The sequence below is a fragment of the Rhinoderma darwinii genome, chromosome 8 (genome assembly GCF_050947455.1).
Source record: "Rhinoderma darwinii isolate aRhiDar2 chromosome 8, aRhiDar2.hap1, whole genome shotgun sequence".
Lineage (NCBI taxonomy): Eukaryota > Metazoa > Chordata > Amphibia > Anura > Rhinodermatidae > Rhinoderma > Rhinoderma darwinii.
Genome location: NC_134694.1, coordinates 101,554,704 through 101,581,284, shown reverse-complemented (window position 1 = coordinate 101,581,284; position 26,581 = coordinate 101,554,704). Strand labels below are relative to the sequence as shown.

At 40.9% G+C, this 26,581-nt stretch overlaps 1 protein-coding gene across 1 annotated transcript; it reads left to right on the top strand.

Moving 5' to 3' along the window:
* Positions 1-2,624: 2,624 nt before the first annotated feature.
* On the top strand, positions 2,625-24,740 carry LOC142658800 (sphingolipid delta(4)-desaturase/C4-monooxygenase DES2-like). Its single transcript, XM_075834415.1, has 4 exons — positions 2,625-2,731; positions 3,197-3,308; positions 18,482-19,224; positions 23,644-24,740. Exons 2-4 carry the CDS (start codon positions 3,227-3,229, stop codon positions 23,785-23,787), a joined length of 969 nt encoding a protein of 322 aa, XP_075690530.1. The 5' UTR covers positions 2,625-2,731; positions 3,197-3,226; the 3' UTR covers positions 23,788-24,740.
* The last annotated feature ends 1,841 nt before the right edge of the window (positions 24,741-26,581 follow it).

Below are 26,581 nucleotides of genomic sequence, written 5' to 3'. Positions count from 1 at the left end.
TACTAAAATTATAGTATTAAAGAGGCTCTGTCACCAGATTTTGCAACCCCTATCTGCTATTGCAGCAGATCGGCGCTGCAATGTAGATTACAGTAACGTTTTTATTTTTAAAAAACGAGCATTTTTGGCCAAGTTATGACCATTTTTGTAGTTATGCAAATGAGGCTTGCAAAAGTCCAAGTGGGTGTGTTTAAAAGTAAAAGTCCAAGTGGGCGTGTATTATGTGCGTACATCGGGGCGTTTTTAATACTTTTACTAGCTGGGCGCTCTGATGAGAAGTATCATCCACTTCTCTTCAGAACGCCCAGCTTCTGGCAGTGCAGACACAGCGTGTTCTCGAGAGATCACGCTGTGTCGTCACTCACAGGTCCTGCATCGTGTCAGACGAGCGAGGACACCGGCACCAGAGGCTACAGTTGATTCTGCAGCAGCATCAGCGTTTGCAGGTAAGTAGCTACATCGACTTACCTGCTAACGCCGATGCTGCTGCAGAATCAACTGAAGCCTCTGGTGCCGGTGTCCTCGCTCGTCTGACACGATGCAGGACCTGTGAGTGACGTCACAGCGTGATCTCTCGAGAACACGCTGTGTCTGCACTGCCAGAAGCTGGGCGTTCTGAAGAGAAGTGGATGATACTTCTCATCAGAGCGCCCAGCTAGTAAAAGTATTAAAAACGCCCCGATGTACGCACCTAATACACGCCCACTTGGACTTTTACTTTTAAACACACCCACTTGGACTTTAGAAAGCCTCATTTGCATAACTACAAAAATGGTCATAACTTGGCCAAAAATGCTCGTTTTTTAAAAATAAAAACGTTACTGTAATCTACATTGCAGCGCCTATCTGCTGCAATAGCAGATAGGGGTTGCAAAATCTGGTGACAGAGCCTCTTTAAAGGTAAAAAAAAATCAACAAAAAAAATCTCTTCTTTTATGGACCTGGTCTAGCACTATGATCCAGTTGAACAAGGAGATGAATTTCCACTTCTAGTTGTCTTTCAACTTTTATCTGTCTCCCTGTCATCTACAGCGTAATCTCGCGAGATTACGCTTGCTCTGCTGTAAGTACCACAGAAAGAGTAACGAATTGCAGAGATTGTGAATAGACATCCCGTGGAATGTCTATTCACTGTCTAAACACTTCAGTATCGTTAATGTGTTAGTATAAGACAGCACATAGCGATCTAACAGGATCCCTATGTGCTGAGTAAATGAATGGAGAGGAGTGCATGACGCTGATTGGTCACTGATTGGTCAGCGTCATACACTCCTCTGTACAACGCCCACTTGGTCTAAAGTAAAAACACGCCCACTTGGGCATTAAGCAACTCATTAGCATAAATCTAAAATCGCTAATAAAGTGGTGAAAATAGATCGTTATTTTAAATAAAAAGCACTGCTGTCACCTACATTATAGCGCCGATCTCCTTATGTAGGAGATAGGGAACTTAAAATGTGGTGACAGAGTCTCTTTAAAGCCAAACCCATGGCTAGATCTGTGAAAATGTAGCATTATATTACGGTCATTGAAATTAATGGCTGACCATGTTATGCATGCACTGACATGGTTTTGCCAGTTTTACTGACAGATCTAAATAATGCATTTGTTTTTAAAGAGGCTCTGTCACCAGATTATAAGTGCCCCATCTCCTACATAATCTGATCGGCGCTGTAATGTAGATAACAACAGTGGTTTTTATTTTGAAAAACAATCATTTTTGAGCAAGTTATGAGCAATTTTAGATTTATGCTAATTAGTTTCTTAATGACCAACTGGGCATGTTTTTACTTTTTACCAATTGGGCATTGTGAAGAGAAGTGTATGACGCTGATTGGTCACTGATTGGTCAGCCTCATACACTCCTCTGTAGTACGCCCAGTTGGTAAAAAGTAAAAACACGCCCAGTTTTCTATTAAGATACTAATTAGCATAAATCTAAAATTGCTCATCACTTGCTCAAAATTATAGTTTTTCAAAATAACATTATGTAGGGCACTTATAATCTGGTGACAGAGCCTCTTTATCTAGAGCAGCTCTCCATTCTGGCTCATGGAAGGGGGTTACTAAGCAGGGGACCCCCTTGATGACATCCATATACCCTAATAAAGAATAGGAAAGGGGTTGTCTTTATGAGACAAGGCCTTTATAGCCGAAATGGGCTAAAATGCAGAGAAAAAAAACATCCAAAATGCACAGCATGAATCCAAACCCCTATAGTTGTATTGGTGCCAACACTTACTAAGGAATTTTTTTCTATAAAGTAGAGACAGTACTAACACAGCATGCCTTGGTCAAAGTTCTATGCAAATAGGACACAATACACATATATATAATTCATTGGACTAATGCTATGCGACCCCATCACGCTCATTACAATACCCATAGAAAGTAAAAAACCTATTATGTAACTATGTCCAATGATTTTCATAGATGTGCAAGATGTGGCTGAACAGGTTGAACAGGCGACAGTTTGCAGGGTGTGACGGTCTATTGGGGAGTATTCAGTGCTTTAAAAGACTAACAGGTTCTACTTGTAGTCACATGGGTCTTATCTGTAATAGAGTTGTTCTATTGACACAGAGGGCGTATCCTATAAAGTGCGGAGTACGGGGTGAGACTGATCCACCCCTTACTAGTGACACTGTCACACACCTTGTCACTATCTCTTTTCCTACTTCTCTCTCCCTCTCATTCCACTCTGTACTGCTGACAATAGGACACATCACAGGTAATGTACCTTATATTGATACGTTTATTAAATACGGGGTCTAGTGCCTACTCACTGTTATATCAGCGACCATATACACTTATGGTGTTGTGATTTTTTTACTTTCTACATTCTTGAATCGGTAGGTAATGCAGATGAGAAATTGGGTGTATGTTGCAGTTACATCACCCTAGGATCACATGGTGCGAGCGTGCTTAATCCCAGACATTATTCACTCTAAATGCTAAAATGATGCTCGTACTTGAACCATACTCTGAATATGTGATTTTTAATATGTACAGAAAAGTATAGGTTAAAAAAGTATAAAGGTATGGAGCAAGTACAGAACCATGATAGTAAACAGGTAAAATAGGAATGTGAACCTCGCGTCATTGAGATTAAAATTCTATACTAAGATGGTACCAGATTTGTGACCATTCTCCTAGAAGCTGACCAGTAACGATCCCAATGTAATTCATTCTACAGGTGATACCATTCCTCCGACCATATTCCATTATGGGTAATAAAGTGGTGAGGGATAACTTTGAATGGGTGTATACAGATCAACCGCACTCGGACAGAAGGAAAGAAATTTTGGGTGAGTACGAATTGTGAAATATAGAAATGATACCTGTAGAGAGTCAATGATAGAGAATGACTGATTTATTCCTTTATGTTGACGTATTGATATGAATATCATATGGTTTCTGATATTACTTGGCAACAGAACATAAAGTGTCTTTTTATTTTATCCTCTACACACAATAGAGGCCTCCATTGTGTAGGCTGTCCCTGTATTCCCAGGATACATACATAGTGATGTCACTAGTTTCTAGCTAATTGATTAACGTCTTGATTTCTTGCTTACACAACCAAAGCACAATCCTTAGTGCTTTAAGAAGTTGTATCCAACTTATCACAATATTTCAGAATCATAACCACACAAGTAATATTGTTTATTACCCCCTATATTCTATGGTGCCCATTAAGTATAGAGGGCTAAAAATTGCAAATGTGAGCAGTGAATTAAGGATCATGCCAACATCCTCTACTATAAGAGATGGAAATGGGAGAACAGACTACACCGGGCTCTCCTGTCGTGACATTGGAGGGGGATGGTGGCATAGATCATCACTATAACAGGAGGGGAATACTATAGTGTATCCACTATGTATAATTGGTCTAATTCAGAAAAAACAGGGCCTCAAATTACACCATTGCCTTCTTATGACCTTCTTAAAGTGTAGATGTATTAAAAAATGTGGTTGGTAAAATGGCCAGTATTCAGGCTCTTCATGTCACCATTTTCTAGATGCAGTTATGCCAGTCCTAGACATTACTTAGGTGCTGACTCCCCATAAACATTTACGCTTGACTGCCATCTCTAGCAGCGGCTCATCTCCTGGAAAACAAAGGATGGGGAATGTTTGAGTCCAACATGTCTGATCGATCCTTCCCCGTGGCATCATGGGACTGTTGGATTGCCTTTATACCCATTAGACCATTAGCCGATCCTGCCGATATTGGTGAATTTGGATGACTTTAATATGTATGGTCAGCTCTGAGAAGCCAGATGTGATCTCATCCCACTACCTAGACTGGTCTAACTTACAGACCTTTGTCAAGTCCATTGATTAACTGGTTGCTCAACTCACAGGTCAGGCGGCAGGACTGACCTATGTGTTTCCAGGAAGCGATGTTATCACAAAACGGATTATAATTCTCTTTTTCCTATTTAACCAGTAAAATAAATACCCCACATCCATCAAGTCTAGATAAAAATGTGTCCTAGAGGGCGGCTGTCAGAGGGCGGCTGTCAGAGGGCGGCTGTCAGAGGGCGGCTGTCAGAGGGTGGCTGTCAGAGGGTGGCTGTGCCCAGGCTCTACATACATGCAGCTCTACACCACAGGGTTAAATGGAATGCGTTTTAATTAAGTCATTTCTGCAAGTGACTAAACAATCTCCAGGGAGGGAGGGCGATTATTCTGGTCCAGCAATCGTCATCGTCTTCAATTCTACCAGGAATTAGTAAAATTAATGAACCAAAGAACTATTTATAGAGAGGTGTTTATAAAACAAAATATGTGTCAAATCTTTCCAGAATATATAGATATTCATTTCCATAATATCTGTTAGCATAAGGCTCTTCTGTATGAAAACTCGCTCACAGAAGAGTGGTATTGATGTCCAATGAGAGTTTCATTTTATGTTATTACATATGTTGTCACCCAGCTTCTCCAGTCTCCTGATTGGTTATTCAGAGATGCCCCATTCTACCTTGTTGCTACATAACTAGGTGTCTGTGGGCAGCATAAATTAGTGACTAATTCCATTGCTGTATGAAGCAAATTTAAAGCTCATTTACACTGGGATGATGTAAAGAAACACTAAAAAAGCACACAAAAGTATTTCCAAAACAACATGTATTTGTTGGTTTTTATTTTTGATTGAGGTTCATAGGTGGAAAAATGCCATTCAGAAAAATCTCGACATACCCAAAAACACACAAAAAATATATGAAACAAAAATGCATTGTGTGAACAAAAATATTAATTCTGAAAAATAAATGGAAAAATATACAGTGAAAATTACCACCAAATCCGGCCTTAGAATGCAAATATCTCTTGGGGTTTAGAGCAAATTGTGTACCTGTATATGTAACACATTTTTCAATGTCCAGACTTGTAAAAGTTCTAATTAATGGGACTCAAAGGAAGTTAAAAACAGGTCTTAATACCTTCAACACCCATCGGAAGTGAATAATACCTATTAACAGGTTGTTTTATGACAGAGCGAAGACTGTTCTACACGTCATACTTTAGGCCACTTTCAGACCGCTGTAATATAGGTGCATTTTAGTGTCCGTAATATCCCATATTCTACTGAAATGAACTTAGATCACCATAGGATCCAATGGTGACCTGAGTCCTGTTCAGTAGAATGGTGGGAAATAGCAAAAGGATGATAAAATGTGCCCGTATAACTGCTGTGCGAAAGTGGCCTTAGTTTTATTACAGGTCTGCAGGGCAACTTCAGGTAATTGGTCTTCTAAGGCCAGGGCTACACTTTGTCAAAGACAGATCATGAATAAATCATGGGATTTTTGCCATTCAATCTCAAAGTTGCCCTATGGGAAATATAGTCATGGAGGACCAGTGCTAAAAGTCTGACATGGTCAGATTTTTACAACAGAAGGTCACCAGCGACCATGTCTATTATGGTTGTTTTGCAGTAATCCCACAAGATTACCGTAATTCACATGCAACCAAATGTTGCCTTGTAAGACTAACCTAAATCTCTGGTATGGAACAGTTGGGTTGAGGAAAGTTTCTAAACTCTTACAGTCTTCATCTAGCATGAGAGTCTGCCAGTATCAACACCACATTATGAGATGCCAATATTAATAATTTGAGGGTTGGATGTTTGTAGAAACTAGGATGTATATCCGTTAATGAGTTAACTTCTGTAAAGCTGGTTATACATGATGAGATGACTCATACCTATAGTCTGCCACTTTGCTGCTTTACCGCTGTGGGTACTGTAATTTTCTGATTGTCCAATTCTCAGCCCAATTGTCTCACCTGGCTAAATGGCCCTCTAAAGGCTCACGCACACGACCGTATGGGGGAGGGGAGTTGGAGACAGCTCGAGGTGTCTTGGATACTTGTTCTGTGCTTTGGGTGTTATGCGTCTTGAGTCTTTGTGTGTGTCAAAACTCACCCTTGTTAAAAATCTGGCATACACTGCTGTTTAAAGAGGCTCTGTCACCACATTATAAGTGCCCTATATTGTACATGATGTGATCGGCGCTGTAATGTAGATTACAGCAGTGTTTTTTATATAGAAAAACAATCATTTTTGACGGAGTTATGACCTATATTAGATTTATGCTAATGAGTTTCTCAATGGACAACTGGGCGTGTTTTACTTTTTTGACCAAGTGGGCGTTGTACTGAGGAGTGTATGACGCTGACCAATCAGTGACCAATCAGCGTCATACACTTCTCTCCATTCATTTACACAGCAGATAGCGATATAGCTATATTGCTATGTGCAGCTACATACACAAACACTAACTTTACTGCACTGTCCTGACAATGAATATACATTACCTCCAGCCAGGACTTGATGTGTATTCAGAATCCTGACCACTTCTGTTGCGTCTCTGTGATTTACAGCATAGCAGGCGTAGTCTTCCCCCCTGCTACTACTATAAAGGATGGCCGGGGTCACGGGAGCGTGCCTGACAATGCAAGTGCGGTAGCTCCTGGCTCGGCCACCTCTCTACAGCTTTATTCAGATATGTGGACGGCTCCAGGGCATGCGCTGGAGCCTGTGATTATAACGGCATAGCGCACGTCGCTGCCGAGTCCTTATGAAGGCTTTGAAACTTCGCTTGCTCTAAACCCACTATTTTCTCTATATGTAAATATAGAGAAAACAGTGTGGACTTTAGAACTAGCACAGTTTTCAACCAGGCAGCATGGAAGTTCGATTGGTGCATTTACACTGGGATGAACTGGGGATGATAGAGGGACATTTACGTTGGGACATCAGCATGGGGGGTGGAGTAGGTGCAGGGGATGACTATAGGGATAGAACTGGGGATGAACATACAAAGATTGCGGGCAGGACTAGTGCGGATCGTCTCAACAATGCTTAGTATGCCAGGTTGAGACGAGCGGTCAGCAAGCTCTGCTTTCAATGCTGCTAGTACTATAGTATCTAGCAGTGTCGTGCGCGCGCATGGAGAACGCAGCACAACTTGATTGACATGAAGCTAGTACCGCCCACTTTTGCTCCCAAACAGAGGAACATGCTGTGGGGAAAATTGAATAAAAAAGACACTTCTGGGGGTAAGAAATTGGATTAGATGGCATGATTAGACTCAGATTTTAATATTTATTAAAGCTAAGGAAAAAAAAAAAAAAGGCTTCAGGTGGAAATAACACTTTAATCATACTAAAGACTGTACCACTGTGTATGGTCAACGTTAGACAGCAGTATTGTTGTTTCCAGCTTCATACCCACAAAGTGGTTGCTTGTCCCTGGGATTTGTTCTATGTAGGTATGTTTGAGACTGCAAAGACTGGTATACAAAAATGCTGCTCAGTTCTCTATGCAGAGACCTTCAATACTGTAAAAACTCTTAGGGTATGTGCACACACACTAATTACGTCCGTAATTGACGGACGGATTTCGGCCGCAAGTCCCGGACCGAACACAGTGCAGGGAGCCGGGCTCCTAGCATCATACTTATGTACGACGCTAGGAGTCCCTGCCTCTCCGTGGAACTACTGTCCCGTACTGAAAACATGATTACAGTACGGGACAGTAGTTCCACGGAGAGGCAGGGACTCCTAGCGTCGTACATAAGTATGATGCTAGGAGCCCGGCTCCCTGCACTGTGTTCGGTCCGGGACTTGCGGCCGAAATACGTCCGTCAATTACGGACGTAATTAGTGTGTGTGCACATACCCTTAGGCTACTACAGGTTGCGGCAGACACATGCGAATGAAACCACGTCCACATGCGGAAAAATCATGTGGCCATTGTCCACCGCAACCTGGGAACGTACCCTTCAGGAATGTATGTATGATACTCCCAGCTTCTCCCTGGTGTACACTGTGTATGGTTTTAGACCATTTTAACACAGTGCCATTTCACTCTAGCCCCCCTGAACACCATAGAACCCAATGTTGGTCTAAGTTTGATAAAAACCGTGGGGGATCCGGTTGCTAAAATTTTTCTACAGTTTTTTTGGTTGTTAAAAACACAGCGGCAAGATGTTTGCTGGCAGTGAATAGGGTAATATGATGTCCTCTACACAAATGCCTTTGTTTATAGCCTACGTTTGGCTTTACGACCTTGCTAGTTTTGTTCCCAAAATGCAGCATACTCTTTGTGTGGTGTTTTTTAGCACATTTTCTGACCATAAGACTCTAGTTCCCAAAAATGGCAACTGCCTGTGTTACCTGTGTTAGGGTATATTCCCATGTGGCGGGCTGTTTTCAGAAATTTCCCATTCATCTGAATGCAGCTTGCAGAAATCTATGCACATGCTCTCACAGAAATTTCAGCAACGAACCTACTATGTGTGAAAACATTCTTAGACCCTGTTCACATAGCAGAATTTTCACGCTGATTACAAAGTGTTTTCCGCGTCGTAATCAGCATGAATTCAGCTGGTAAAAAGCCTCCCATTGTCTTCATAGATAAACTGATGGGGCGAAATTTTCAGCAGGCAGAATTACAAACAGCTTTGCTAAAAAAAATGAAGTGATATGACATCACATCTTTACGTGGTTTCTGTGGCGAAAAACAGCTTCGGGTAGCCACTCGTAGATTATCCCCTCTAAACAGAGCTCATCTGAGTGCAGAAACACAGCTGGTTTTACTGCAAAACCGCGGCAGAAATCAGAAGTTTATCCTCGTATTTCTGCCACAGATTCTCGGCCAATTCCACATTGGATTATTCCTCAGGAAAAATCCATCGTGTGAACATAACCTTACAGGTTTTGGAGTAGTTTCTTAAGACACTAAAAAAAATGTTTAAAGGAGGCATAGAGGGTTGTTTTTTTTCTACAAGGATGTTTTATTTCATAATGTGGGTAGAAGGACAAAAAAATGGCTAAAAAAAAATGGCTTGAGAATTTGACATTTTCCCTGGTAGGTCAATACAAAAATGTTTTGCATGGATTTGAACAATTTGCTGTTCCTCCCAGTCCAATATTTATTCAGTCTTGGAATTTTTGCCAAATAACATTTTATTATATTAAATTAATAATTAATATTGATATTACTATTCGGTTACAGTACTATCATTGTAAAGAATGGTTTATTGAGGTATTCGATCACTGTACGTGGGTAGATTCCCATAAGCTTGCACAGGACAACACTAGATATTATCTGTCCCGCTTCCCCTGGACACAGAACTGTGTTAGGTGACGGTGGTTGCCACAGAGACACCGGGCCTCCAACAAAGACTAATCAATTGTTGTCATGGTGGGAAACGGGTGCTAGTTTACACTTCACAGGTGTCATGGTAGACATATGATATGACCTGTACTTGTGTCTTATAATTATAATATTAAAGTCGCTAATTAGTGAATAATTTATTTTAAGCATACATAAGGCCCCATGCACACGACCATAAAAAAACTCCGTAATTGCGGACCGCAATACGGTCCGCAATTACAGACCCGCCCAGTTCTATTGGCCGCGGAACACCTTTCCATAGCGCTACGGAAGGGTGTCCGTGTTGTAGAACCGTACCGGGAAATATGGAGCATGTCCTACTTTTCTGATTTTACGGGCCGTGCTCCCATACTTTGTATGGGAGCACGGCACAAAAATGCGGCTCGCTGGTGTCGGCGGGCCATTATTACGGGCACGGCCGTGTGCATGAGGCCTAAAGCAAATCTATTATTATAGTCACAGTTACATATTAAACTGAGGGCTCACCTTTACATGCGCAGTTACCTTATAATATACCTCAATAGCCAATAAAAAATTGTCTACCATTGCCCTGCAAAAACCACAGGCAACTGTTTATGGCAGCCAGTATTTTGCCTATGGTTACACAGACTATCACAAAACAGCATGAAAAATAAGAGAAAGTTTTTCCAGCTCACCGTTACTGCTATGAGTCTCCTGTGTAGCGCTCGGATTTACGTCCTGGCTGATGTGTATTTGTAGGAAAAATAGAAGTTGAGTCCAATCTTTATTTCTTATCGATTAAAAAATTGTACAGCGACATCAGGGGTGGGTGTAGAGAGCCTACGCGTTTCTGACAGTTCCTCCGTCCTTACTTATGGCTTTGACTACAATTGTCGCTGTACAATTTTTTAATCGATAAGAAATAAAGATTGGGCGTTTTACTCTGAAGCGCTGGATTCAACTTCTATTTATCATTAAAAAAAAAAGCCTATGTCTAGGACTTCTTCATTAAACTGATAGTGAACCCCTGGTTTTGCTATATTGCATCATGATGTCATGAGGTCTATACACAGCAGGGTTAGGTGCCAGTCACCCCACCATTGCATTGCATTAATTTGCACATTGGTACAATAACTAAGCATTTCCTAATAAACTCTGCTGAAATTTTGTCCCCAGGGAGGGAGGGCTGCAGCGATTATTTACTTACATGCTGTACATCGATAGACTGTTTTATGGACAGGTACATACACGGAGATCTAATAAAGCAGTTTCCACCAAAGCAGGGGTGGCCCCCAAGGTCGGCATTCAGAGAGCCAACTTCAATAGATAGTATATACCAATGTTTATGCATTCCTGGTCTACCCCTTAGTAAGCTACTGTGAGGGAATTTTTTTAAAAAAATATCAAGGCACTGCTGTCTGGTAGGTACTATTTTTTAAATGAGGGTATATAGATGGTGTGGTCAAGTTTTTTTTTTGCTTTTTTTTTACAGAGGCTACCATGAAAACACTGCAAAATGGCAATTTTTTTTGCAAAATCACGGCGAAATTGCTCCATTTTGAAATTTTTTCTACAGTCGCGGACAAGAAAATGCAACGTGACCACACCATCTGAATATACCCTTAGGCACATGTGCACAGAGCCTGTACAGCAGCACTCGGAGTCCCTACAGCTGTGTAGTATGGAGTTATGGGTATTCTGTGTGCCACCGTATGGTACCATTGTACTTAATGTGGCCTATTAGCATCCATATTAAGTCCGCAACACCCAGATCTCCTTCAGTTTAACTGAAATGAACTTAGATCAACATAAAACCCTATGGTGATTTAAGTTCAATTACGTTGATCCGCAATACGGACACTAAAATGGATCTAATTGAGGTCTAACGGAGATAATCTCCCCTAGCAGCAATGCCTCGGTAATACGGCACCTGATGGAGCATGCTGCAATAAACTTTTATGGGAGAACACCGGCGTATGCATGAGTCCTAAAATTTACAAAAAAAGGAAATGGTGGGGAGATTAATAGCATAATAAAGCTCCTGGAGGGGGAAGGGGATTGTTATCTCTATGACCGGTCAAAGTACCTGCTTAAACAATTATATTACTATAGTCAGGTACTCCTCCCCAACATTGTGTCATAGCGGCTATTGTTCTATGTATCATAAAATCCTTATTAAATGTCAGGAGAGATATCGTGAACAGGTTGTACTCTGGGACAGGGATGTAAATGACTGAGATGATACAAATAAATGGCCATAAATAGACCACTTCTTTATTCCAGTGGAGCAGTAGACTTCCACCTTAATGGGCACCATTACTATATCCTGATAATTATTAGCAAACTCGATGATCACGGTTGTTTGGCGTCTCTACCAAAGTAACTTATTAACTGCAAACATTTTTATGACTGAAAAAATACTTGATAAAAAAATAGTGATTCTTGCACTAGTAGTGCTTTTGTAGTTTCATATATGGGTAAAAAGTCTCGAAAGAGGAGGTATCCTACTACTAGTCTGCAACCTCAACATTCCTAGAGTCCTCATTCCTGCAATATTCTCAGTTATGCAACATTATATTCCACCGTGCCTACATAAGTTATGGTCAATTTGCCATTCTGGACTATAGGAAAGATGAATGCCAACCCCTGAGGGACATGTAACGCTTGGGATATTGGTTGCTTGGCAAACTAGCTTTCCTTGAAATAAATTTAAATCAGAAACATCTAAATATAATTTTTTGCAATCTGAAGTTGTTTGTTGAACCTGCATATTTGAGTCATTTCCTTCTCTATGATGGTTTATGTAAATATACATGTATGCCTGTTGAGTGGGCGGTAATTTGAGACGTTTGAGGCAAAAACTGATTTTCCCTGGCGCTGCTAACTGGTAAAACCCTTCTTAAGTAATGAGGATTTAAAACAAGCAAATGTAATATCAGATATTGTTTTAATTACTACGCGTTTCAAGGCCGGACCGGCCTCTTCTTCAGGTAAAAATACAAATGCTGAGTGGGCGGGTTCTTCCTGATGTAATGTAAGAACGGTGCTCTGAGCCAATCAGATGTCTCCCCCTGCTGCTCCTCTCCCCTAAACTCCTTAGTTTGTTTCACTTAAACACTGTGAAGCTGCAGCTGCATCCCCAGCCTCCCCCTCCTCCCTGTCAACTATTTATTGTTTTTTACTAGATGAAATTTTTGGGGACTGAGGAGGTTTGTGAACATTTACAAGGAGCCTGTAGGCAGAGAAAGGAGAACTATAGGCTGATGGAAGATAAAGAAGATACCACTTCCCACTAATCAGATATTTCCCAAAGTTTTCTATATTCACATATACTACTAATTTATTTATTTATTGAAAAAATTATATTAATAGATACACTGTAATGTACCTTAATTATGGTAATTTTAGTGGATGCCATAATTATGACCAAACAGTGCTCAAAAACTTTGCAAACTGTAATTAATATTTTCCTTAGTTACATAGTTACATAGTTACATAGTTACATAGTTAGTACGGCTGAAAAAAGACACATGTCCATCAAGTTCAACCAAGGGACGGGAAAGGGAAGGAAAAATTTCTATACATAGGAGCTAATACTTTTTTGTTCTAGGAAATTATCTAACCCTTTTTTAAAGCCATCTACTGTCCCTGCTGTGACCAGCTCCTGCGGTAGGCTATTCCATAGATTCACAGTTCTCACAGTAAAGAAGGCTTGTCGTCCCTGCAGATTGAACCTTTTTTTCTCCAGACGGAGGGAGTGCCCCCTTGTTTTTTGAGGGGGTTTTACATGGAACAGGATTTCACCATATTTTTTGTATGTGCCATTAATATATTTATATAAGTTAATCATGTCCCCCCTTAGTCGTCTTTTTTCAAGACTAAATAGGTTTAATTCTTTTAATCTTTCCTCATAACTTAAATTCTCCATGCCCCTAATTAGCTTCGTTGCTCTTCTTTGTATTTTTTCCAACTCCAGGGCATCCTTTCTATGAACTGGAGCCCAGAACTGAACTGCATATTCTAGATGAGGCCTCACTAATGCTTTGTAAAGTGGCATTATTACATCCCTGTCCCGCGAGTCCATGCCTCTTTTAATACACGACAATATCCTGCTGGCCTTTGAAGCAGCTGATTGACTCTGCATGCTGTTATTGAGTTTATGATTTACAAGTACACCCAGATCCTTCTCAACAAGTGAATCCCCCAGTGTAGCTCCCCCTAGGACATATGATGCATGCAGGTTGTTGGTACCCAGGTGCATAACTTTACATTTATCTACATTAAACTTCATCTGCCAAGTGGACGCCCAAACACTTAGTTTGTTTAAATCCGCTTGCAATTCATGAACATCTTCCATAGTCTGAACTATATTACATAGCTTGGTGTCATCTGCAAAAATAGAAATCGTGCTATTAATCCCATCCTCTATATCATTAATAAATAAGTTGAATAATAGTGGTCCCAGCACTGAACCCTGGGGTACACCACTTATTACCGGGGACCATTCAGAGTAGGAATCATTGACCACAACCCTCTTGATACGGTCCTTGAGCCAATTCTCAATCCAATTACAAACTATATTTTCTAAACCTATAGTCCTTAATTTACCCATTAGGCGTCTATGGGGGACAGTGTCAAATGCCTTTGCAAAGTCCAAAAACACTAAATCCACAGCGGCCCCTCTGTCTAGACTTCTGCTCACCTCTTCATAAAAACAGATTAGGTTAGTTTGACAACTTCTGTCCTTAGTAAAACCGTGCTGGCTGTCCCTTATAATACTATTTTTTGTCACATAATCCTGTATATTTTCCCTCAATAGCCCCTCAAACATTTTCCCCACAATGGATGTTAAGCTTACTGGTCTATAATTACCCGGGGAAGACCTAGAGCCCTTTTTGAAAATAGGCACCAGATTTGCCCTGCGCCAGTCCCCTGGCGCTATACCAGTCACTAGAGATTCTCTGAATATTATGAAAAGGGGGACAGAAATAACTGAACTAGGCTCTTTAAGAACTCTAGGGTGTAACCCATCTGGTCCCGGGGACTTGTGCACATTTATTTTATTTAATTTAGCTTGGACCATATCAACATTCATCCAATTCAGTATATCAACTGATATATTAACAGCACCGGCACCGGCTACATCAGCTGCTCTTTCTTCTGTTGTATATACAGAGCTAAAGAACCCATTTAGTAACTCTGCCTTCTCTTGATCCCCTGTGACCAACTCCCCATTACCATTATCTAGGGGTCCTACATGTTCAGACCTTGGCTTTTTAGCATTTATAACGACAAACCTAAACTTCGGAGTCTGACACACCAAAATATTTGAAAACAAAATATCTTTATTAAATACATATAAAAATATATTACATGAATTAAAAACAGAGATGAATTCCACAGTGCAGAAAAGACAACCAGATCACACGTATATATCATATATAATCCGAAAATATGGGTAATGGGCGACACTGTTAGGCTACAAAAATGCAAAGGTACATCAGTAGTGTATTACATTTATATGATGTGCATATTCTATTACATAGCCAGCATGAAAGAACAAAAATTATTGTTTTAACAGCAGAAAAACAAGGTAATATTCAACAGCAGAATAGCTCAGTATAACTCTCTCCACAAAAGGTAGAATCAGAATGCATGTGAATTACAGCGTGTATACCAATGTCAGGGCCCCTATCGAGAGCCAGACTAAGAAAAAGATGTCCATAATATGCACACAAAATACGCACATAACTGAATGGTTCAGCTGGACCCCATAGGTAAAGGGTACAATAACCAAATCAAAGCTGTGGCTGTGTTAGCAGCCATGGATGCAAATAACCTCTACCCATGGTAATAGCCTAAATACAAGACTCATGTTGCTGAAGGTAAACACATGCTGGGAACGGAGCTCATACCCATTTGGAACAGGTCACCCTCACTGGCGTCACCCCGACGCGCGTTTCGGCCCGGAAGCCTTCGTCTTCTCTTGATCCCCTGTGACCAACTCCCCATTACCATTATCTAGGGGTCCTACATGTTCAGACCTTGGCTTTTTAGCATTTATATACTTGAAGAATTTTTTAGGATTTGTTTTACTATCCTTGGCCACCTGCCTTTCATTTTGTATTTTTGCTAATTTTATTACATTTTTACAGATTTTATGAAGCTCTTTATATTTTACAAAGGCTACAGCTGTACCCTCAGATTTGTATTTTTTAAATGCCCTTTTTTTGTCATGTATTGCCCCTTTCACAGAAGGTGTAAGCCATGTGGGGTTTAATTTGAGTCGTTTATACTTGTTACCTATAGGAATACATTTTGCACTATAATAACTCAAAGTAGATTTGAAAATCTCCCATTTATCATTTGTTCCATTATTTGACATTAGTTCTTCCCAGTCTATATCCTGAATTGCCGCCCTCATCCTGGGGAAATTGGCTTTCTTAAAATTAAATGTTTTTGCCCTCCCAGCCTGCGTTTGTTTTTTACAGTATAGGTAAAATGTAACTATATTATGATCACTGTTACCGAGGTTTTCACGAACATTGACATTCCCAACAAGATCTGCATTATTAAATTTCTTTACATTAACCCAGTACATTAAAATCCTGGCACAGATTGCATAGCCTACTCACAGGGACAGGGAGTGTAAGCAATTGTTGGCCGTTCAGACAGTCCGTGATTTTCACGCAGCGTGTGTCCGCTGCGTAAAACTCACGACATGTCCTATACTTAGGCGTTTTTCACGCATCACGCACCCATTGAAGTCAATGGGTGCGTGAAAATCACGAGCGGCACATGGACGCACTTCCGTGTGCTGCGCGTGATTCGCGCAACAGTTGTTAAAGAAATGAAGGGACAAATAAAACCACCTCCTTCATTTCTTTTTATTAAAATAAAAACAGAGCGTCATAACGAGGCCATATGTGCGAAAATCACGCAGACACGCATCAACTACTGATGACACACGGCACTGCAACGCACAAAAAACGCTGCATTTTTTGCACGCGCAAAACGCACACGTTCGTGTGAATAAAGCCTTAGGGTATGTTCACACGGCTTATTTTCAACCATTTTTCGGCCCGCAAGAGGCCGAAAAATCGGAAGCAGAACGCCTCCAAACATCTGCCCATTGATTTCAATGGGAAAAACGGCGTTCTGTTCTGATGTGCCGTTTTTTTACGTGGCCGCTTTGAAAAACGGCCGCGGAAAAAAACAGCCGCGAAAAAGTGCATGTCACTCTCTGGGACGTTTTTGGAGCCGTTTTTCATAGACTCTATAGAAAAACAGCCGTAAAAAACACAGCGAAAATCGCGAGTGGCTTAAAAAACGTCTGAAAATTAGGAGCTGTTTTCCCTTGAAAACAGCTCCGTATTTTGAGACGTTTTTGATTTTGCGTGTGAACATACCCTTATAAGGATGGTGAAAGTATTCAGTTGCCCAAAGGCATGGGGAATTCCTGCAGTACTCAGCTCAGCTCCAGCATTCAGTCCATGTATAAATTATAGAAGCCAAAGTGATGGGGCCCTTTTACACCAGCCAATTATCGGGCAAACGAGCGTTCACAGAAACAGGGCAGCGATCAACCGATGAAAGAGCAAATGTTCGTTCATTGGCTGATTGTATAGTTTTAAATGGCTAAAATATTATCGTTGTCGGCAGCACATCTTCCTGTGTAAACAGGGAGAGGTGCTGCCAACACGATAGAAAGGAATAGGAATGAACGATCGAAGGAACCAACGCTCGTCCCCATACTGGCTCCTTGTGAAAGGAGTAAATGAGCGCCAATCAAGGAGCTGTCTCGTTGTTCGGCACTTGTTTACACAGCCCACGTCAGGCCGTGTAAAAGTACCCTTAGTCTGGTTCGTTGTGAAGTATAAGTGATACCTTTTAAATGTCCTTAAAGGGGATCTGTTACTAATCCCAACTTCAGGTGACAATGAAGTCCTGATAAGCATGACTCAGAAGGTATAACTTCCACTGGCAGCACCAACCTACAGATATAATCCAAACCAAAGAATTTAAAGCCAAAGGATCGAGAGATTATACATTTAGATTGGTAGCAATTATGGGAGCTTTATGGGCCGTGAAAACGAGCGCCAATCAATGAGACAGATCGTTGAAATCCAGCTTGTAGCGGGCATAAATTAAATACATCTTACACCAGTCTTAATAATTCTTTCCCATAGATTTGCATCTAAGTAGTAAAAGTGAACACAATTACCAGAACACATTTATTAAGAATTCTAAAAGGAGTTTTATCTGAGAACTACAGAGCAAAATTGTAAACGGTTAAAGGGGTTGTCCGGACATTTTTTATCGATGGCCTATCGTTAGGATAGGTCATCAATATCTGATTGGCGGGGTCCCAATCTCAGCACCACCGCAGATCTGCTGATTGATGGGGATGAGGGGTTCACCGCCGCAGCCTTTTCACGGTTTACAGGCGCACATCTATAGTGGGTGTGACTGTAATTGCAGTTCCAGTCCCATTCAAGTGGATGGAACTGAGCTTCAATCCCAAGCATAGCCGCTACCGATGTGTATGGCACTGTGCCTGGTAAACACTGAACTCCAGGGCCCCTTCAGTTAGGTGATCGGTGGGTATGCCAGGAGTCGGACCCCAACCGATCTGATATTGATAACCTATCCTAAGGATAGGCCATCAATAAAAATGCCCGAAGAACCCATTTAAGTAAACTTTTTATTCCTTTCACTACATTTTCCTCCTCTTGTAACTAGATAGAGAAGTTTTTTGTCTTTATTATACATTACACTGATTGTTCACCAATGATCACACCACCTTATATAATGTATTGTTGTTTTCTACAGCTAAATACCCGCAGATCAAGAATTTGATGGGACCGGACCCGCAGCTTAAATGGACTGTCTTCTGCATGGTTCTAGTTCAGATTCTTTCCTGTTACCTCGTCCGAGATCTCCCTTGGAAGTGGCTTTTTTTTTGGTCCTATGCGTTTGGAGGTGTGATCAATCATTCATTGACTCTTGCCATCCATGACATTTCTCACAATGTTGCATTTGGTAATAAATCAGCACGTTGGAATCGTTTCTTTGGAATGTTTGCTAATCTCCCCATTGCAATGCCCTACTCAACATCCTTTAAGAAATATCACATTGACCACCATCGTTATCTCGGGGGAGATGGCCTGGATGTGGATATCCCCACAGATTTCGAGGGGCACTTTTTCTGCACTCCTATGCGCAAGATTATTTGGATCTTTATACAACCTCTTCTCTATGTTTTACGTCCACTTTATCTTAATCCTAAACCTATTACCCATATGGAGGTTATCAACGCAATTGTTCAGTTTTCCTTTGACTTGGCAATATACTCGTTGTGGGGATTAAAGCCTGTTGTGTACTTACTGGCTGGATCCATTCTATCCATGGGTTTGCATCCAATATCTGGACATTTTATAGCTGAACACTATATGTTTTTAAAGGGTTATGAAACCTATTCTTACTATGGACCACTCAACCTGTTAACCTTCAATGTTGGCTACCACATGGAACATCATGACTTTCCGAGTATACCTGGCAGCAAACTTCCAGAGGTATGACTTCAACCATTACTATAGCTGCAGAGCTCCATCTTGCCTTCTTCTGCTAAGTGGCATATATTTTTGTCCTGTACAGTTACGGTCCTATTACACGGCGCAAAGTGGACTGTGAAAACAAGCGCCAATCAACGAGACAGCTTGTTGATCGGCGCTTGTTTGCTCCTTTCACATGGACCTATGATTAGTAATGTATGAGGACGAGCGATCCTTACTACGATTGCTCATCCCCATACATTTCCATTATGTCGGCAGCACATCTCCCTGTTTACACGGGGAGATGCGCTGCCGACAACAATAATATTTAATGCTTCATCAGCTGATCGTTGCCCTGTTTACACAGGACAATGATGGTGATCGAGGGTTCATATGAACGCTCGTTTGCCCGATCATTGGCTCGTGTAAAAGGGCCTTTAGGTTAAATTCATATGCAATAGAAAAATTCATTCCATGCATGTGAATGGTTTTCTGCAAGCCCCATTTAGATGACAGTCAGAGAAATAGCTGCAATAAATCTTCCATGTGTTAATATAGCCTTAAAGGGAGCCTGTCACCAGAAATTTGCCTATCAGTACAGTACTATAGTGTAGCCTCACCTGAATCTAACACGGTTTTATTTTTTCAGCTAAGTGGCTCTGATGCAGCGATAATCACTTTATTCCTTATATGCAAATTAGGTTTTTGGAGCAACGAGGGCGTGACCGTTGCTTCAAACTGCTCAACCTTCTATCCCTAGTCCGACGCTCCCTTCCTTCTTTGATTGACAGGGCCAGGCAGTGTAGAAGACGTGATCACGCCTGGCTCCGTATTCTCCATTAGCGCGCCCAGGCCTCTGCTTCCGAATCAGCGCATGCGCAATACATCACTGAAGTTTCACAAGTTGAATTGGGTGTACTGCGCTTGTGCCGAATACGTCACACTACAGCTGGGTATAGTGTGACGTAATCGGCGCATGCTCAGTACAGCCAATAAGACCAGTGAAACTTCCGTTTTACTGTGCTGCTGCTTTGATAGGCAAATTTCTGGTGACAGACTCCCTTTAAAGAGCAAAGCTGGCCATACACATTAGATAAAGAGCATCACTTTGTCAGACGTTTGCAGAAAAAAAAACAATACCATGTGCAAGTAATAAACATTCAGACATGATTAGCCGACAACACCAAACACATACCACTGCAGATGACGAATAGCTTAAAAAATCCAACATGATCAACAGCCTTTTCATCAGATATCTGTTATGTGTCAGCCATTTTGACCGATTTCTATCTAATGTGTATGTATAGACCGCATTAGATTAGGCAAACCATATACATAAATAGCTGTCATCCGAATTATTATACAACTGAAAGCTATCCCTTTCCACAACCGCAAAACATGCACGCTGAAATTGAGCATGCATGTTTACTGCCATAGGGAGAGAAGGATAAGGGTCCACGGGCCAATATGGGCCATCCCCATGTATTTTTATCATGTCTCGTTGTTGATCTTGCGAGATCATGCTGTGCTGTCACATACACTCACATTAACTTTACTGAAGTGTCTTGAGAGTGAATAGACATCCCCTCCAGCCAGGACGCGATGTCTATTCACACTCCCGACACTTCGGTAACGTTTGTGTGGGACTTAATAGCTGCACAGCGTGATCTTGCGAGATCACGCTGTGAATGACAGCATGCTGACAGCAAACTTTACTTCAGCATTTATAATCTGGTGACAGAGCCTCTTTAAAAGGTGCAATCAGCGAATGAATGAGCATTTTTTTCACTCATCGGCTGATCATGGTCCTGTTTACACAGGGCAATGATCGGGAACGAGCGTTCATATAAACACTCTTTTGCAAGATGATTGGCCAGTGTAAAAGGGCCTATGCCAGACACCACTGGCAATGCTTATCTCCTGGGGGAACAAAAGATCAGCAGGTTGAAATAGAACATCCTCGATCCTTGTTTCCTCCGACGTAAGGTCAGGATGCCGTCATACAGGGATTCTGCCAACATTTATAAAATCTATATGGCCAGCTTTATACTGAGGAACATTAGTGCACCTGATATTGTTGAAGCCTGGTGGTGAGCTGCTCAAAAGTAATTACTCATGCTGAGGTACATTTAAAAGTAGCGCACAACAATATAAAGGTATTGTAACCCATAATGACCAATTGAGTTGATGGAAAGTAACATCAAATATCTGGTTGCTTTGGCAGTGTGTTGGATGGTTGGGTATCAGCACAGTAAGGATTTATTGATTATTCTTCCTCAGTCTAAGCACAGACAGAACTGACTATTCTTATATGCAAAGACATAACTCAGAAATGTATAGGCTACAATGGCACTATAGCTTACCCATTCTCGTTCCAGTGTTCCGGAAGTGCCCAGGACTGAAGACAGAGGTGATTAGCCAGTGATGACATCACTTTTTAGCCAGTGATGACATCACTTTTCCCTGTTGCTGTCATCAGTAGGAACTCAATAACCCCTAGACACAATACCTACCTGGTTACCAGCAGATTTCTGAACTAAAAGGGGAATAACACATTTGTTGCACAAAATTATTTGTATTCTACACATTTTGGGCAAGAGTTGCCCAACAGTGGAGGTTCACTTTTAATAGTGGTTATTTTACAAATTACAGGCAACTTTAACATAATGAATATTTTTTTATGATATTAGAGGGATTTCCAGTTAATATAGAACTGCTCAAGCTGAGGTAGAGAACAGAGGCATAGAGGGAGAGGAGAACGGACTGCCACATAAAATCAGTGTAAATAACTTCACCCTTAGAGTCGCAAGTACAAAAGAGGCTGACAGTAGATCAGGTGCCAAAGTTCAGTTAAGCTTTCAGGTATGACAGGTTGATCGGACTTTGCAGTCGGCATGTGATCGATTGTTTCGTAACACATTACCTAACTGCATCATAAATGCAACAGTCGCCTTGAGTTCAGCCATGATGCAATCTTCTCCTGCAACTAAACTTTCTTCATTCTGTAAATTCCTGTCCCTTCTGTCTTAACGCTTAAACCTGTAGTATTAGTTATGTATGAAGATCTCCATGACTGATACTTTACCTTCTTCCCCTATGGTTTACTTTACTCACTAAGAGCTTATTCAGACGAACGTGATATACGTCCGTGCAACGCGTTTGATTTTCACGCGCCTCGCACGGACCTATGTTAGTGAATGGGGCCGTTCAGACAGTCCGTGAGTTTCATGCAGCGTGTGTCCGCTGCGTAAAACTCATGACATGTCCTATATTTGTGCGTTGTTTGCGCATCACGCACACATTGAAGTCAATGGGTGCGTGAAAATCCCACGCAGCACACGGAAGCACTTCCGTGTGACGCGCGTGATTCGCGCAACAGCAGTAAAAACTATGAATGTAAAAAGAAAAGCACCACGTGCTACAAACATACAAACAGAGTGTCATAATGATGGCGGCTGCGCGAAAATCACGCAGCCACGCATCATACGCTGCTGACACACGGAGCTGTTATGTACCTTTTGCGCGCGCAAAACGCACACGCTCGTGTGACTCCGGCCTAAGGCTGTATTAAAGGAGCTTAACAATGATGGAAAACTACCAATGGCACGCCAGCAGTATGGATATATGATGAACCTCAATGTAGCCTATATTTGCACCAAATGGCTCAAAGTGACTAAAGTAAACTATAGTGGAAGAAGGTGTAGTATAGAATAGCGGCAGTCATATGATCAGGACTTTCCCATTTAGGCCTTGCTTCTTATGTACATGACTCATTTACTGAAATGGCTTGACTCGATTGCAGTTTACATCGTAAACTATTGTCCTAAATACCGATAACATGTTGGAAATCATGTAATTATGCAATCCTTCCATTTTTTTCCATAGAAATGGGATAGATTGGATTCTTATTTTGCTACCAGCCTACAGACACAGTGGAGGTCCAAGAACTAGAAGATGTATATAACCAGTTTTAAAAGCCATGCGTCTTAGAGCTATGCGTCATCCGTAAACCAACAGTAGCTCAATGTCTTCATTCTCAGCCATTCCAATAGTCATAAAAATTGTTACGCCCATGTTCTGAATGTGGTTGTCCTCATATTATAATAGTTTCTGTCCTCCTTAAAGAGGTCAATCATAGTTGGTTAGATATTGGACATTAATGGTTAGTAAGACAATGATGTCACCAGTGGTACATGACTGGAAAACACCATCTTAAATAGATAAGTGCGTTCCCAAAGATAAGGATCACTATATTCACCACACACCCAGATTAATTCCATACTCTTGTATTAGGCCAAGAATATGGCCATCAATATTGTCATCTCCTTTCTTTTTGTCTCTACTATGGGTAGACTAGTTCTCACTTTTTGTTATTTGTCACTGTCCCCTTGTCTGATAAATTATGTAATTACGTATTTATTATTTTCTTCACCTAAACAGGTCCGCAAAATTGCTGCTGAATACTATGACACCCTGCCTTACCATACGTCATGGGGACGCGTACTTTGGGATTTTATATTCTGCAAGGAACTTGGACCTTTCTCCCGGGTGAAGAGAGAATGTGAGCTGGCCAAGAAGGACTGAGACTGATTAGATGATTCATTAACTTATTTCTTTGTCAATGCAAATAGTCTGTAGGTATTAATTTTATACTGTAGATGTAAAGTGTTCTAATGAAACAATCCTGATTGAGAATATAGGGCTTTATGTGTTAACAATTCTGAGCCTCCTTTATGTCACTGCAAATATATCGCCACTTGATAAATGTTTATATTTTCCCATCTAATTAAAAAGGTACCTATCACCTCTCCTGACATGTCTGGTTTAGTAAATACTCTGTTATTCCTCCTAGATATTTATGAATAAATTGACAACTGGGTCTTACCGGTAGGGGGTGTGTCCCTTCACAGAGTGACTATGTCCAGTCAGTGCTGACTGTGTAGGGACACACCCCTTTGACAAGGTGAATGGTAACACCCAGTTGTCAATTTGTTCATACATTTTTAGGAGGAATAACAGAGGAATGGAACAATACAGAGTTCTAAGAATTTTTTTTCCAGAATTGTTATTTCATGTGGAATACAAGTATTTACTAAACTAGACATGTCAGGAGAGTTGACAGATCCCCTTTAAGGAGGCCATGAAGGAATCTATAACAGATATAAGATAGTATTCAAAGTGTTTAAAGTGCATCTGCCAACTTCACATAGGACAGGCAGAATTTTAGTGGACTGAGCCAAAAGACCCTTGAGGTCCATTGTGACCAGATTGGTTTGGACATTGCTTCAGTCCAGAAAATGGGTGCCTCGATTTTCTTGTGGCCAACCGGTGCACTTTCAAGTTCTAGCATTAATGTTAGTAAGAATGTTATATTAACTACACCTTGTAATGATGTAATGACACACTGAATGCAGTGTAGTGTTGTTTTTTGGTTATAAATGGTATTTTTTATGTGGAATTTGAAAAAGTTATTATTAAAATTTGCTATTAACATCAAGAAAGACCTGGAATCCAAACATGAAATATTTGTTCTTGTATGGGCTAATCATCGTCTGTTTGATTTATTTCCTGACCCCCAACCAAGGTTTTGCAGAACATGACCAGAAGTAAAATAGGGTACAACTATATTAGTATTATAGAGGAACCACTCTTTATGGGAACCTTTATGGGACACAACTATATTGCATTACTATATGGCGCAGTTGTATGGGCACTCATCAGTGTTAGCACACCAGTGCCACCTTTGAATGCATTGTATATTGTGCAGCACTACCGTGTGAGTATTTCTCATACACATCAGTCTGCTGATCCCGTCAAAATTAGCGGGTTTGTATGTTGAGCTTAAAGTCTTCAAACAGTCTGTTCTAGGCAACCTTTTTGTGGAAGTTACTATGTGGGACCACTGGGGTACATAGAGGACAGGGAGCCTCATAGCAAAGATAAAAATAAGGAGCTGCTTGACACCACTCCATTCCTAACCACCGCTGTCTGGAAGTCCTGCTGTGCCATCCCAATTTCATGACTCAAGTTCTAGGTTTGCCTACATTCTAGCCCCTGTGTAGACCACAACCAATGTGGAAGCGCAGGTGCAAGTTCTTACCATCCATTAAAATAGGGATGAAATCTACCCTCACTCAAGGGGCCCCATAGCAGCTGTATATGCTGCCTCCATGGTACATACACCCTTGTGGGACTATTGTAAGGTTACAAAATGCTGTGCAGGCGACTGCTACATGGCGTTGTTGTGGAGACACTGTTTGCCACAATATGGCCTTTACTGGGTATAAAATGAGTTAAATTACTATTTACATCCTGTTTCACTGGCTTATAAATGTTTAACAGGTAGATGTTCCTCAGGATATTAAAAGAGGTTGATAAACAATAGATTGATTTCTCATTACATGTTTGGAATTTATCACTAGGAAAAGGTATGGCGTAAAGAGGCTCTGTCACCACATTATAAATGCCCTATCTTCTACATTATGTGATTGGCGCTGTAATGTAGATTACAGCAGTATTTTTTATTGAGGAAAACAATCATTTTTGACGGCTAATGATTTTCTTAATATCCAACTGGGCGTGTTTTACTTTTTGACCAAGTGGGCGTTGACCAATCAGCGTCATACACTTCTCTCCATTCATTTACACAGCACATAGTGTTCTTACTAGATCACTATGTGCAGCCACATACACACACATTAACATTACTCAAGTGTCCTGAGAGCGAATAGACAGCACTACCAACCAGGACGTCATGTCTATTCAGAATCCTGACACTTCGCTAACGTTTGTGTGTGATTTACAGCAAGGCAAGCGTAATCTCGCGAGATTACGCTGTAAACTGTCATTTAAAGTGAGATTACGCTTGCCTTGCTGTAAATAACACACAAACGTTAGCGAAGTGTCAGGATTCTGAATAGACATTGCTTCCTGGCTGGAGGTGATGTCTATTCACTCTCAGGACACTTGAGTAACGTTAATATGTGAGTATGTGGCTGCACCTAGTGATCTAGTAAGAACACTATGTGCTGTGTAAATGAATGGAAAGAAGTGTATGACGCAGATTGGTCACTGATTGGTCAGCGTCATACACTTCTCTCCACAACGCCCACTTGGTCAAAAAGTAAAACACGCCCAGTTGGGCATTAAGAAACTCATTAGCATAAAGCTAAAATAGGTCATAACTCCGTCAAAAATGATTGTTTTTCTAAATAAAAAACACTGCTGTAATCTACATTACAGCGCCGATCATATTATGTGGAAGATGGGGCATTTATAATCTGATGACAGAGCCTCTTTAAGAACATAATCCATATTGTTACCAAATTATGGGAGATTAGTTGTATTCATTTCATAATTTGTCCCAATTGTCCCAAAA